Source organism: Podarcis vaucheri, assembly GCF_965113315.1.
Source record: "Podarcis vaucheri genome assembly, chromosome: 3".
NCBI lineage: Eukaryota > Metazoa > Chordata > Lepidosauria > Squamata > Lacertidae > Podarcis > Podarcis vaucheri.
Window position 1 is genome coordinate 48602481 of NC_138761.1, and position 14137 is coordinate 48616617.

General features: G+C 40.9%; 1 protein-coding gene and 1 long non-coding RNA gene across 5 annotated transcripts in view; one reads left to right on the plus strand and one right to left on the minus strand.

Annotated features, from left to right (window-relative positions):
* The first annotated feature begins 15 nt into the window (after window positions 1-15).
* On the plus strand, window positions 16-6982 carry LOC309528009. The gene is made up of 3 exons (XR_014217463.1): window positions 16-162; window positions 1626-1709; window positions 6881-6982. It is a non-coding gene; the product is annotated as an uncharacterized lncRNA (long non-coding RNA).
* SLC35F3 (solute carrier family 35 member F3) overlaps window positions 6351-14137 on the minus strand; it is a 97330-nt gene continuing 89543 nt past the window's right edge. For all 4 annotated transcript variants that reach the window (XM_082215071.1, XM_082215072.1, XM_082215073.1 and 1 more), the window contains 4 exons: window positions 12785-12910; window positions 9831-10023; window positions 9059-9148; window positions 6351-8202 (listed from right to left, as the gene is read on the minus strand). In XM_082215071.1, the coding sequence (XP_082071197.1) occupies window positions 7958-8202; window positions 9059-9148; window positions 9831-10023; window positions 12785-12910 (654 nt within the window). In that variant the 3' untranslated portion in view covers window positions 6351-7957. The remainder of the gene's footprint in view (window positions 8203-9058; window positions 9149-9830; window positions 10024-12784; window positions 12911-14137) is intronic.

A 14137-nucleotide genomic window follows, 5' to 3' on the forward strand; every position in this document is an offset into this window, starting at 1 on the left:
GCACTTACGCAGCTTGCTTGGCGGCTTTGTTGCTAGGCTACTGCCCGGCCCCCTTCAGTGGTGCTCTGCGGGCGGGAAAACAAATGGGCTCAGAATGAAGCCCTGGGACAGAGCAGTGACCTAAGAGACATGAATTGCAGTTCCGTTTCGTGCCCCCCACAGGTTTGGAAGTTCTAATTTAGCCGTTAATATTCTGGTGCTTTCGAATAAATGGCAATAATATAATTCGGCAATCGAGTGAAAATCTTCAAAGTTGCCACCATGTATTTTTTAAAGTTTCAGTGTTAAAGCAGCGGCGTCTGCATTAGCAGGTGGGGCTTTTTTGAGGATGGAAGCAGACCAATTAAACTGACATTTGCAGCTGATTTGGGTAGAAAACGGACGGGACTGTCCTTACGCCACTTTGGCACCCGCCGTGCTTGCAATTGTGCTGCCCGTTAAATTCCACATTTTAAACAAAAATAAATCCTTCCTGGTGTGTGTGATGAACTATGCGCGCTTTTCGAAGTCACGGCAGGCCAGAATTTGTTAAGAGACGAGGAACAGAAGCGGAGAATTCGGGAGGCTCGGAAAGCGCAGCCTTCCTTTGTCGCGCAAGGGCTGCCTGCCGCCGCCGCCATCCGAGCAGGGATTCCGCAGGAGGTTTTTGCTTTGTAGTTGTCAGGTCACCTCTGTGAGTCGCGACAGAGACGAGGCCCCAAACGGCTACAAAACGGAACAACTTTATTAATTCCTCCTGATTTAGCAGCAGCGCTGGCGGCTTCAGTTTGGACGCAGCGCCGCCTATGGTTGATCTAGCAACATAGGAGCCCAGACTTCCCATATTCTGACAGTTTAAGGAGGGCAAAGCTGGTGGCTTGAGAGTTGCATTTCATCCCTGAGAGAAGCATTCATGGACCACAGGAACCGAGGAGTTCCGGGCTACACCATGAAGGACCAATGAAAAACAGCTACTTCCCCAAGTCTGAGTAGATTTTCTCAATTCAGTCACAGCCTATTTCTAAAGGCCGAGAGTTACAAAAATCTTCCCTTTGCGTGTGAGTGAACTCTCTCCTCCCAAGCAGCAAAATGCTGAAGCAGATGGGTCCTCAAGCCTAAAGTCTGATCTAAATGATCACAGTATGGGGTTTGGGACCGATTCTGCCCACCTCCCCAAGTCAGATTAAATATTGTAGGGTGACCAATGCATCTGAACTGGATCTATCTGCTCTGCAGGTATCTTGGTGGTGAAGCTTGATTCCTGCTCTTTACTTCTAGTATTGTGAATGGGATTATGGCATTTGAGGGAGGGGGAGCTTCTGACAGGAGCCAACTCCTAGGGGCCAAAGTCCCATCAACACCCCCAAATAAAATATTTGAGGGGGGCTGGCTCCCCCAGAGTTGATGGGTATTGCCATTCAAATAGTGTGTTTGTGTGTGTGCTGCATCATGTGATTATGTGGGCAGGGCTTATCTCCCCCCCCCTCCAATGTTTTACCCTTGGCTGCTGCTGACCCTGTTTTGAGGCAAGTGCTGGACAGAATGGTCTTTTGGTCTAGTGACTGAAACCAAAGCAACCAGTGTCTTAATAATTTATCAGTTTCCTAAACTGATTGTAAACCTCACACACCTTTACATTCTACTAGTGGAACAGTAAGAAGTGCTGGCTCGTTTCCATGGGAACCAAGGAGCTGCGCTTCTGAACTGTGTGGCTTTTTCACAGCATTGAGGTAAGGGTTGATCTTGAAAAGTATTGAATGATTATAATTCTTAAAAGCCTTCCATAAAACACTGCAGGACTATGCCACTTTTGAACTCCCAAGACAGACACTTACAATATTATCCTTTTAGTTGGCATACATGTACTTGCTTTGTTTAGGTTCTTCTTCTTTTTATTTTGCTGTATGATTTTCTGTAGAAAATTGGTGGCTTGTTGATAATTTGCTGTCTGTGGGGCATAAACCTAAAGCAATAGTGTTGATACTTAGTGGCTGGAGAAAATGCAGAGTGGGTAACTCTATAGACAAGCTCCCCTGTCTGGAAGAGGATGGCCTTCTGATCTTCTTTTCCTCATTGTCTTATAGAATGAGTTGCCCTGTCATGATTTACATGAAAATAGCATCTCTCTGTTGCAATGAGTCCTATGTATTCCCAGATAAATAACTCCTAGTGGTCAGAATAGGCCCAATTAATGTTTTACATTAAGTCCTATAGCAATGATGAAGCTACCAAATTATATACCTTTTCATTTGATGGATTGGAGACCACTGGATACCTCATGTAAGCTCCTCTGAGCTTTCTAAAGGAAGAATGAGGCGTGTGCATTTTTAAAAATTAGCTTCAATTTTTATATAGGTAATTAAATAAATATCCCAGGCTTATTTCATTTCATTATTTAGGGAAGTGACCATAATTCATTGGCAGAGCACATGCATTGCAAACAGAAGAAGACCCCATCTTCAATCCCCACACCCCCAGTTTAAAGGGTTAGGTATCAGGTGAGGGAAACAATTTATGCCCGAGACCCTGAAGAGTGGCTGCTGCTCAGAATTGATAGTATGGGTGATAATACTCTGTCAGGATGTAAGGCATCGCATCTTCCTATGAATAGTAGCTATTCTCAGAGAAACCATGTTAAATTTATACAAGGAACAAAAACCTCAGGATAGATATGCTAGAATCTGGCCAGGTTTGGTGTTCTTCCCCCATTACCTTAGTGAAGACGGCATATCCCTCTTCCAGTGCACAAAGTCATTGATTAGATCCTGACTGGCAAGAATATAGTGTAACCCAGGGGGTAATTTCTACCACTGATAACCCTCTTTTACTGCCCCCAGGAGCTGCCTACCATCTCCCCTAATTCCTGAAACTACCAGTTGTCACTAAAACCTAAACCCTTAAAAAGGGGTCTGTGGCCATTCAGCCTTTGCCCCTCTTGATTTCCCCAACCCGCAGCTCATGCCCAAAGCTGCCAGTGCCAGAGGTGACCACTGAGAGTAAGTTTGCAGTGTTAGTTTGGATTAAGTGTAGGATTAGTTAGACCAATATTCTGGTATTTTGAGCTGCACACTTGCCATTTCTCCCGCTTCTCCCTTTTTTAATGCATACTCCATTTGAATAAACTGCTTAATTAGAGCTGAACACACTCAAGGCCTATGCTACTGATTGTTAATGTGCCTAGGAAAGTGGAGGGGAGACAGGCTGAAGTTGCCAAGCGAGACATCTTGAGGAGACCACGGTAAGGCCTTGATGGTGCATAAGCAAGCAGTGGCAGCAGAGAGAAAGGACTAGGACAGATCCCTCAAGACTATTAGCCTACACCACAGGGTTGTCACTGGAGCAGGGACTTCCCTCTCATTACAGAATCTACCTGGAATATTACACTAACATAATGCTTCTTGTTTGTGTGAATTCAGGAGAAGTTCCTTGGCAATGGTGAATGATGACATTTTTAAAGAAATAAAGCTCCTTGTCAAACTAACTCTATACTTATATTCCCTGAGCCAAGCTATGTATCATGGGGGGCTGTCTGGCAATGAATAGTCTGACATAACAAAGCAACTTCATTTATCTAGCCCAGTACTACTTCTTCTGGCTGGCAGCCTACCCCATAAGCAAGTCTACATATTCATATCATACTATGCTTACTGTGAATGTGGCAGCTAAAAAGGTTGCCAAGTACTGCTTTCAACAACAAAAAATGTATATTTTAATTTACATAATTTTGAATTTCGGATGCACTTTAGGATTTTCAATTAGAGTTTTTAAACTTCTGTTAATTTTTCAATAGTTATCATGCTCTGCTCTGCTTAGCATTAAAACTTCCAAGCAGAGTGCTGCCTCATTTTTTGTGTGCCTATTGTATTGCCCTGAAAACTATTTTGCTAAGGGAGCATGCTGAGCGGCAGTCTTCACGCTGAGAATGGCTTTTAGATAATGGAAGCTCCTTATATCCAAGTCATTGTATAACATTTCTCAGATAGTAATAAGAATCTGAAGACGGCTAAGTAGCTAAATAAACTAGCCATTTTAAGTACAGGTCTGTTGTGCTTTAACAATGCAGTATCAGTATGTGAAAAGATGTGCGGGTCTTTGAATTAATGCCATTGCTTTCACTGAAAATTCCTTGTTGCCATAGGAAATTACCTATACACCACGGAGTACCACCGACTACAGTATCTTTCAGTACTAGTTTAGTTGTAGTTGTGGTAGTTGTAGTGGCTCAAAGAAAGCCTTGTTTTACTGCAGTTAAGTGGCATTTTGCTATGCATGCAGCATAACATCTAGGAGCCTCACGCCCTCAGATTTTCCTCTTCTCCCAGTAAGTACTAATTTGATGGCACAAGGTTGTGGTAGGAGCTGGACTGCTGCTCTTAGCTGAAGCTCTCACCTGTGTCTGTCTCCATCTTGATCCTCTCTGCCCTCCTTGTGTAACACAACTGGACAGTGCATAGGCTTCTCCAGGGCACAGGCACAGTAGCAACCACCAATTCTCTTGTATAAGCAAAGAAGGTAGGCAGGCAGGCCCAGTTTCAAAGCGAAGGGCTGAGGTGTTTCATAGCATCATCCCATAACTCTTGCACTGGATGCTGGACTGGACTGCTGGGCCAAACTACTACAGCTCTCAAGTTCCTTGGGAGTAAGTAGCACTGTTTTCAGGAATATCTACTTATTGTTTGTGTTCAGGACTTGAGCAGAGTTTCTAAATAAGAGTAAAATAATCCATGAGCCTGGTGAATTGTTGTAGAAAAGAGTTTAATTACTGCACACATTTTCCTGTTCTGTTTTATAAACCTAATTTTCATTAGTGCATGCAAGAACAAAATAAATGTTCTATTCTGTTGACATTTGAACAGAGGACTGTTCTGTTTTGAGTGAGTCAGAATATTAACACCCTTGCTTTGATCTTAGTTGCACATACTCCATATGAATTAATGCACACTTGAATAAGCAAATGGCTCACAGTTTTCATTTGAACTGTGCAGATTAATTCTGGCAATCTTTATTTTTTGGTGGGCAGGGGAGGGGGAATTACAGATATGTAAAATCTCTAGACAGTATGTATACATAGCACACTTGCTTAGAAAAATTTCTAAAAGGTTTTGAAATATTAACAAATAGAACAACCACATTCAGGCTTTTTTCCTATCACCTAAATATTGCCGACTAACAGGGTGTTACATAACTCATTGCTCACATGGCTGGCTGGGCTGCATGTCCTGGATAACATTTTCAACCTAGCTTTTAATTTAAGAAATGTACAAGACAATGGGAGGAAATAATAAATTGTGTAGATAAATTTGTATTACTATTTGGTATCTAGATCTTTGGGGAGGTCCTTATCTGCATGCTACATCTACCACTAGCACAATGTTGGCTATGCATAGTGTTTCTGGTCAGTGACACACTGGTAGGTCTTGAAACCTAGAAAAATATGGGTGCACTCTAGCAAAAATTAGGTACACCTTATTCCTTTAACTATTCCCAAGTGTATTTAAAATATTGAGGCTGCAGTTCTAACCCCCAACCATAATGCTGGTGTGTATGTGTAGGATTCAGTGAATAGCCCTGCCCACTAGCCTCTGCCACCACAGAGCTCCCCACTGTGACCTCAGCAAGTATAGTGGAGAAGAAGAAGAAGAAGAAGAAGAGTTTGGATTTGATATCCCGCCTTTCACTCCCCTTCAGGAGTCTCAAAGCGGCTAACAATCTCCTTTCCCTTCCTCCCCCACAACAAACACTCTGTGAGGTGAGTGAGGCTGAGAGACTTCACAGAAGTGTGACTGGCCCAAGGTCACCCAGCAGCTGCAGGTGGAGGAGCGGAGACACGAACCCGGTTACCCAGATTACGTGACTACCGCTCTTAACCACTACACCACACTGGCTCTCACACTGGAGGAGACATTGATCCAGGGGATGGCTCCCAAGTGGGGTGTTACAGGGTCTGGGTTGGGGCTGGAGCTGGGCTGGGCCATGGATCCATTTTGTTGTAAGCCAGTCCAGCTCCTGGGCCCCATCTACTACTCTGGACTGGAGCTGATGCAGTTTTGAAAAGAAAAGAAAAGAAAACGCCCACCCCATCTTCTGCCTTATACAGCAAGAGCTGGCAAGGCTATGGTTGTGCCTGCAGATCTGTTGCTCTGCATCTCCATGGCCCCCTTGAAGTACTGCTCTTCCCACTTAAGTCTTTTTTGATATAAACAAAATCAGTGTAGCTGAAACAACCTGGAGAAAGAATTTTTCAGGGTCACAGCACTGGGCTTGTTATCCCTTTCTTTTCTTTTGTCACTTCCACACAAGTAAAATAATTCTTAGTAAAAATAACATGGTATCTCACCAGAAGATGGGAAACAGAAGCGGAAGCCATTGACTTGGTATGAATTTTCAGTAGTTTTATTAGTTTTGTCAAGCAAATAATTGAATCTGAAATTGATTCAATAAAAATTTGAGAAGTGAACACCACCTCCATTTGACATGTAAAAATGCCACAGAGACAGCATGTACCATTGGGTTATGGCAACATTTCAAAATAACATTTTTAATTTGTATGTAGCAATGTAAACTTCAAAAATAGTAAACTATAACCTTTGCCTCTTTCTTTGTACATATCACATAGTCTATCACAGATAGAAATTTAATGGCGAACCTAAATTGTAGAAGTAAACAGCTTGGTGCTTACAAGTTTTGTAAAAAGTGTTAGGTTTGATGTTAATATCTTGTGTGTTCTTTAAAAAAAACCCACCCTCAAAGCAATGTAATAAAAGCAAGTGGCAATTCACCTCTTAGTCCCCTTTTGTATACATCATAAACTCTGTTCCCTGTAAGTGGCTGCTAGCTTTATTGTTGGTTTTTAAGCAAGTTGGTTCTTACATGCAGGGCTTGATTCTTTTCACACTCACAGAAATACAGATCAGGAGGAGAGTCCCACCTCAAGACCCATGTAAGTGGGAAGCAAATCTGACCTAGCAAGAGACCTTGAAGTCCCCAAGTGTTCAGCACTCCCATTAATCAGTGGCTTGAAGCAGGCACTCATTGATTTCTTTGGGAGTTTCAAGAGCACTGTGTCTGCAGAACAAACTTTTCATGTTGTAAAGACCAATGCAGAAGCAACTTGCAGTGTGACCTAATTCTACACAGACAATGGACTAGATTTCTGTAGAAGGCACTGTATTTTCCCTTGCATGAGAAAAAGCATGGATTGCAGTCATCATGCACAGTTATAAAGATTGGATGTACTACCCCAGAGAACTTTTCCTGCACAAACTCTGTTGAAATGGATGGGAGTCATGCAAGACACCATGCAGGAAGAAGCCTGCCATGTTCTTGCAAACCTGCTATTCACTTCAATGTGGCTTTCACAGGAAAAATCCCTGGCTAATGGTGCCCTGATACTCTTGACTGCTTTCACCTTCATGCTTTTGTGCAAAACTTAACATTTTATCCAGCCTCTGCTCTGGCACCAAGGGCACTAATCTTCACACAGCAATTCCCCCCCCCCCATTTTCTCCCCCACCCCCCCACCAAAAGATTTTCTTTTGGTTTATATGAAAACATTTATAGAGTACAGCTCTGTTTAAAAAATAAGCTTATGACATAGTATAGCATGTTTTTCTCTCTATATATATTATATATATTTGTAAATCACAGTGTGCGATGTGTCATTCAGTACTTAATGTTCAAATTATATGCCCTGCTTTTCATGATGATTGATCATTAAAACAATATATGCAATATAATTCATTTATACGTTACATTCATTTAAAAAGAATTCTGTTTTTGCCTTTTTAAATGAGTTCTCTCAAGTGAAATATCTGATGTGAAACAGTGCAAGCAATTTGGACATGCTGAAACGTGATGCCTCAGACTCTTATTATCAAAACTGTACATCTATGTACACTGTATTGAACATATGTGCTTTGCAAGAAAAGATCTGTGAATTATAGCATATAACGTTAAGACTTTCCATAAAAAAACAACATTAATGTGAGAATGATGACATGGATGGGCGTGTTCTCCTGCTTTTATTTTGTAATCCTGAAACAATGTCTCCATTTCCTTCTGGTATCTCTTCCTTCTTTCGTACTTTGAGGCGAGTGAGGAGCTTTATCAACCACTCATCCCATTCCTCTGGTAAAAGCAGCAGCAGGAAGCCCAGGCCAATGATGACAATGGCAATTACGCGGACACTGTTGAATTCAATGTCACTCAAGTAGTGATCAACAACTGCATGAAACATTGAACTAATATCATTAAAGGGTACAAAGTATCATATACTCAACAGAACATCACATAACTAATAGCAAAGAGCCTGCATTTCAAGTCAGTTTCACAACTTTAAGGCCCCAAACATGCAACCAAACAGCACTGATGAAACTAAACATTATCAGTGGTATTAAATATTGCATAGGCCTGGATACAAAGAACTAGTTCATGCATGCTCAAGGGCATGTATTCTTGTAGGTACTCTTGTTGGTATAAAGCATTTCTCATTCATTTGCTTCTTGCATTTGGGTTAGATTATGCACGCAGCGGCAGTTAATTTTTCCTCAAATCAAGTTCATACATGATGCAGGGTGAAATATAAATCCTATAAAGAAATAAGTTGCCTAGAAGCCTGTTTGGTCTTCTCCTGTTGCATGTGGTTTAGATACCTTATTTCAAAACATTTGAAAGGATTGCTCTATGGGTATAGTGCTCCTCAAAACTTGTGTTCATACTCTCGAGGCTCATATTGTCTACTGAAATGGCTATTTTTTTGCATTTTCTTGAATATGATTAATGATTAACATATAATTAGGAATCAATCAGTTTACTTTTTCAAACCATCACTTTCACACCTGGCACTGAAATAAATGGGACATGCATAAAACCTCAATATTGTGCCAATAGAAAATTAGAGATAAATGCTTGAAATCAATTTATTTTGACATTCTTAATTTTTTAATCTAAAGACCAATACTATAAAATTATATTACTTGCATACAGGAAGAATAAGAACTCTGTAGTTCTTTAAGTATAAACCAAGTATATTCTATACATAAATGTGCATATAATTAAAAATTTTAAAAAGCATTCTTACCGACATTTACAGGTACACTTAGTACAATTCCAAGAGATATCAAGGTAGGATATGTAATAGCAATCCCAAAATTTAATAAAATATTGAATGCTGAAATAAGAAACAAAATTATTTCACTTTTGAGAGAGCAGTTGTAAAACCAATCCTCTTTAGTCATGCAGGTTTAATTAGTTCACTTTAAGCAGTCTCATTTATACCAGTGTGAACATTTGCTAGTAAAAAGTGTAAAGATTAAAATCTATCGAAATTCTCTGGATTTTGCCCTTATAAAGACGTTCCTCATGTCTAACTTCTTGTATAAAAAGGAAAAGTTCCAGCAGATATGCAATTTGATTTGGGGTGTTGAAAAAGATGACTGAAGGTGGAGATTCAAGTTAGGCAAAAGGAAGTATTTCACATGGCACACTGTTACATTACAGAACTTACAGAAACAAGGTGTTGTGAAGGCCATAAACTTAGATGTCTTTAAAAAGGGATTAGACACATTCATGGAGGATAAGGTTCTCAATAGCTGTATGGTACCTCAAGAATCGGAGCAGAATGCCTCAAAATATCAGTTGCTGAGGAACAACAGCAGGAGGGGGCTCCTGTCATCCTGTGGGGCTTCCCTTAGTGCATGGTTGGCCACCATGGGACACAGGATGCTAGACTAGAAGGACCTTTGGCCTGATTCAGCAGGGCTCAATCCAGCCCAGTTGGCTATGCTGGTCTGGCAGGGGGTCAGAGGCACTGCTATTATTGGAAGATTATCAGAAACGCAGCATTCACTTACTCAATAATAGGACTGAAAATCCGCAAATGCTTCCCCAAGGAATGTCATCAAAAGAACTCCAGTATTCAACTTTGGTAAAGTAAAGGATGATAGGAATACAGGTAACAAAAAGTACATTGAAGACCGCTAACACTGACAAAAATAAGGCAGCTTCCCCAAATTTAGCACTCCCCAGGAGAAGCTTAAACAAAACCTGTAACACAGAAAGATAAACAGATTGCAAACCAGGTGTCTTCATCTATATTTGGTTTTAAAACCTTAACTCAAAGCATATAATTTCCTATTTAAATCATGTTTTCCCTGTGCTAACATCGTAGTGGATAGAGAATATACAGATTGTGCCATCATGCAAAGGCAGGTTAGTGCTTTCTGTATTCTGTGAACGAGTAAGAAATAGCTATGAATGCTGGGGCTTACTGCCACCATGGTTACAATGTCATCAGTGCTTCACTGGAGATGGGGCTGAAAACAGCTCAGTTTGGGAATGTGTTGGGGTCGTTAAGGATCTATATAATCTTATGCCAGCCTGAGAACAGGTATTTAATTACCTGCTATGGCAGCAATGTTAAGGGACGCGGGTGGCGCTGTGGGTTAAACCACAGAGCCTAGGGCTTGCCAAACAGAAGGTTGGCGGTTCGAATCTCCACGACGGGGTGAGTTTCCATTTCTTGGTCCCTGCTCCTGCCAACCTAGCAGTTCGAAAGCACATCAAAGTGCAAGTAGATAAATAGGTACCGCTCCAGTGGGAAGGAAAACGGCGTTTCCGTGTGCTGCTCTGGTTCGCCAGAAGCGGCTTAGTCATGCTGGCCACATGACCCGGAAGCTGTACGCCGGCTCCCTCGGCCAATAAAGCGAGATGAGCGCTGCAACCCCAGAGTCGGCCACGACTGGACCTAATGGTCAGGGATCCCTTTACCTTTATGGCAGCAGTGTTAGGGAATGTTAGGGAACTGGTGGCAATCCTAATGGATTGGATCAATATTAAAATGCCCTTATTTCCCACTATCACTTATGGGATGTAAGTCATGTTTAACTGATTTTAAGGGGATCTAAATGCAAATAACATAAGACTGCATCCAACCTGATGAGTTTAAGACTTAGGGGTAATGAATACAAATTGTTTTTAGGTTCTTCCAAGGAACTTGCAAATTATCTTACATGGTCTTGTGTATGTGTCTACACCACTGTAACTAACATGTAGCAACTTTCTAGCTAGGATGCTAATTTCACTAAACTGATGCAATTCTTTAATGCAAACTGCCTATAGTCCACTGAACCTTTACCTCATATTTATTACTCAGGAACTCTAAAGCCCATTGCCAATGATAGGCCTGCAGTTGCAAATGCCAATCCTTAGTAGTTTCAGGCTTTGTCAGCTTTGTGTTTTTACCACAAGGCATCGTTAAAAATGGGGAGTTGCTTCACCCAAAGGTGACATGCAGTTTAGATAAAGTGTTGTTGCCAGTGGAAAGAGATATACATAATTCATTCTGCACTGCTTTGAAGAGCAGCAGATATTGTTATGATTTCCACAACAATATTATTGCTCCAACCTCAGCTGATTTAATACTGGAAAGTAGAAACAGAAATTGGAGCAAAGGTCCCTCAAGGAAGAAAGCTGACTAATGTGAGGGTATTGTGCTATAGACCCTGTTTTGGATTGTGCCACTCATGCTATCTCTGGATCTGCTATTCGGCCTAGCATATGCATAAGCCATAGATTCCCGTACTGCTTGTGAGTGACAGATTTGCTGATTCAGTGCACTTGGCACTCAGAAGGCTACTGAGTTAGCAGTGTGCTGCTGCTGCTGCTGCTGCTGCTCTTACCTTTATGACATGTATCATACAAAGTGGCACAAGGCACTGAATAGCTCAAGGCTATGCTAGGACACCTTCCACTGTTCTTGATACTGAAACCATTATTCTCTAAATGGCATATTTTGATTGCTGCCTGTGATAACTATCCACCACCCCTAGGACCTGCCAGGTATAATTGTTGGCATTACGCAGTGGCTATTTCTTCACTACACACTGTAAAAGAAGAATGAGTGCAAGCCTTCAGATGAACAGCAGATACACAGAAAATTAATTTTGACAACTTTGCTTAGGAGTGATATGCTAACATGACATTGGATGACATCTGCTGCCCCCATTTACTTTCAGAAGACTTGCTTCAGGTCATGAAGAGAACACTGTATAAAGTTTCTGTTCTGGAGTCTTGGTGCAAAAATCAACTCCCCCCCCCCAACCTCTACTAAGAAGCTCATATGGCTATTTATCCCCAATAATTGAGCTAATGTACTAAAGAGCCCTGCTTATTCTGGTGCCTACTATCCTATTTTTATACAGTCAGTATTAATGGTGTCTACATCCCTCATTCCAGCCCTCTTCTTTTATGTTATCCTGACAGCATTCTGATTTTACATGAAGGAGTGTTATAGACAGAATAGCAGAAGTGCTTCTGCAAACACAGCTGGCTACTGTAGCCATATTTTCTGCTCCTTATGCTGACTCAATTATGGACCAGAAGGTTCTAAATTTAAATTTCAGCTGCTGTTCTCCTAACACACACAGGAAACCTGCCGGATAGCTGTTCCACCGAAATAAGACAGCAATGGAAAGAAGGCAATGGAAAGAGCTCGTCTCGATCAAATGCAGAAAAAATGACAGCAAAGGATTTAAACCACCAGCTGGTGGCAGACATTTCTCTTCCATGCACTATTCTTATGTCTGCCTTTCAATATGCGCAGTAGGGAAACAACCCTGATCTGTCTAAAACATGACTGAATAGATTCTCAACAATCTGAACAAATAACACTGTAAGATTCTTAAGAGGCATAAATGAGCACAGCTTACCAAATTACATACTAGATCTTCATGTCACAGAGAGATATAAAATGGGAAGAGAACCCATTTATTACCTTCTCGCCATCAGAAGACTGAAGCATACTCACCTTATAGAGGGCTGATGTTGATGCAGATCCCACAACAAGTGCTATTCCAATAACTGAATGACTGTGGAATCCATCAGCATAAGTCATCATGACTATCCCTGCAATAGCAAGTATAGCAGCCACAATCTGTTTGGATACAGAGAAGCAACATGTTAATGTTCTCTCAAGCCCAGGAAAAAGGACTACCTTAACAAAGAAGACATCTAATTTGTATCTTTTGTAAGACTGTGACCAGTACAGTGGTGCCTCGCAAGATAATTCGTTCCGCGAGTCTTTTCATCTTGCGATGTTTTTCGTCTTGCGAAGCACGGTCCGTCGCAACTGCGCCTCTTCAAGCGGCTTTAAGAAAAAAGCGCAAGATGTTTTCGTCTTGCAAAGCAAGCCCATAGGGAAATTTGTCTAGCGAAGCAATGCAAAACCGAAAAACCCTTTCGTCTAGCGAGTTTTTCGTCTTGCAAGGCATTCGTCTTGCGGGGCACCACTGCATTAAGAACTTTTAAACAGTAATTGCTTGTATTAAAAAAGCAAAAGAAGTGAAAAAACTGTCACAGTGGGGCTCTCTGAAATCCCAACATAGCAAGCAAAAGTGTTGTTCTTCAAAGTACAGTCTCCCTGTACAATATTCCTTGGGTAACTTTACGGTCACTAGAGCATGTTGATTCACACTCTGCAGTTGGAAGTACCATGCTCTATAACAAAGAAATTACAGGGTATTGCAATCATTAGTACTACTGCAAGTATCAAAATCTCAATTGTTTGGGGGTTTTTTTAATAAATTTTTTTATTGGTTTTACAAAATTTTTGAAACAATACAAACATGTAAAAAGACATACAAACACGTATAGTTTCGTGACCTTTTTTTCCCATAAACCTTGTTTCTCAGACTCCCCCATACCTCCCCTTTCTGCATCCCAATGTCCAAAATTTTTCAGCAACTTCTAAATATTTCTGTCAAGCCTCTCTCCTCTTAGTCTTTCCTTCAGTCTAATCTTATATCGCTGTAATCTCAATTGTTTGGTTAGTCATCTCTAAACTTTTCTACTTTATGACCCGGTCTTTAATATTTTTAGAATTCTCAATATACTTACTATTCTTCAATATTTTCAGTATCTCTAACATTCTAGAATTTCTAATCCTTACTTGATTCCCATCTTCCCATAAATTATTGCTCTCATAACTTTTTTTCTATGACTACGTGCCTAATTTAAACTTAATTCATGTCTTTATTTCTGCACATTTAGTAACAATCTTAAAAATATCTTTTTTTCAAAAACAGGTGACTAACCTTTTTCAGCCATGCTCAATTCTCTAGGCACTACATCTCAAAGTGGTTGTGGTTGAAATGTAAAGGTT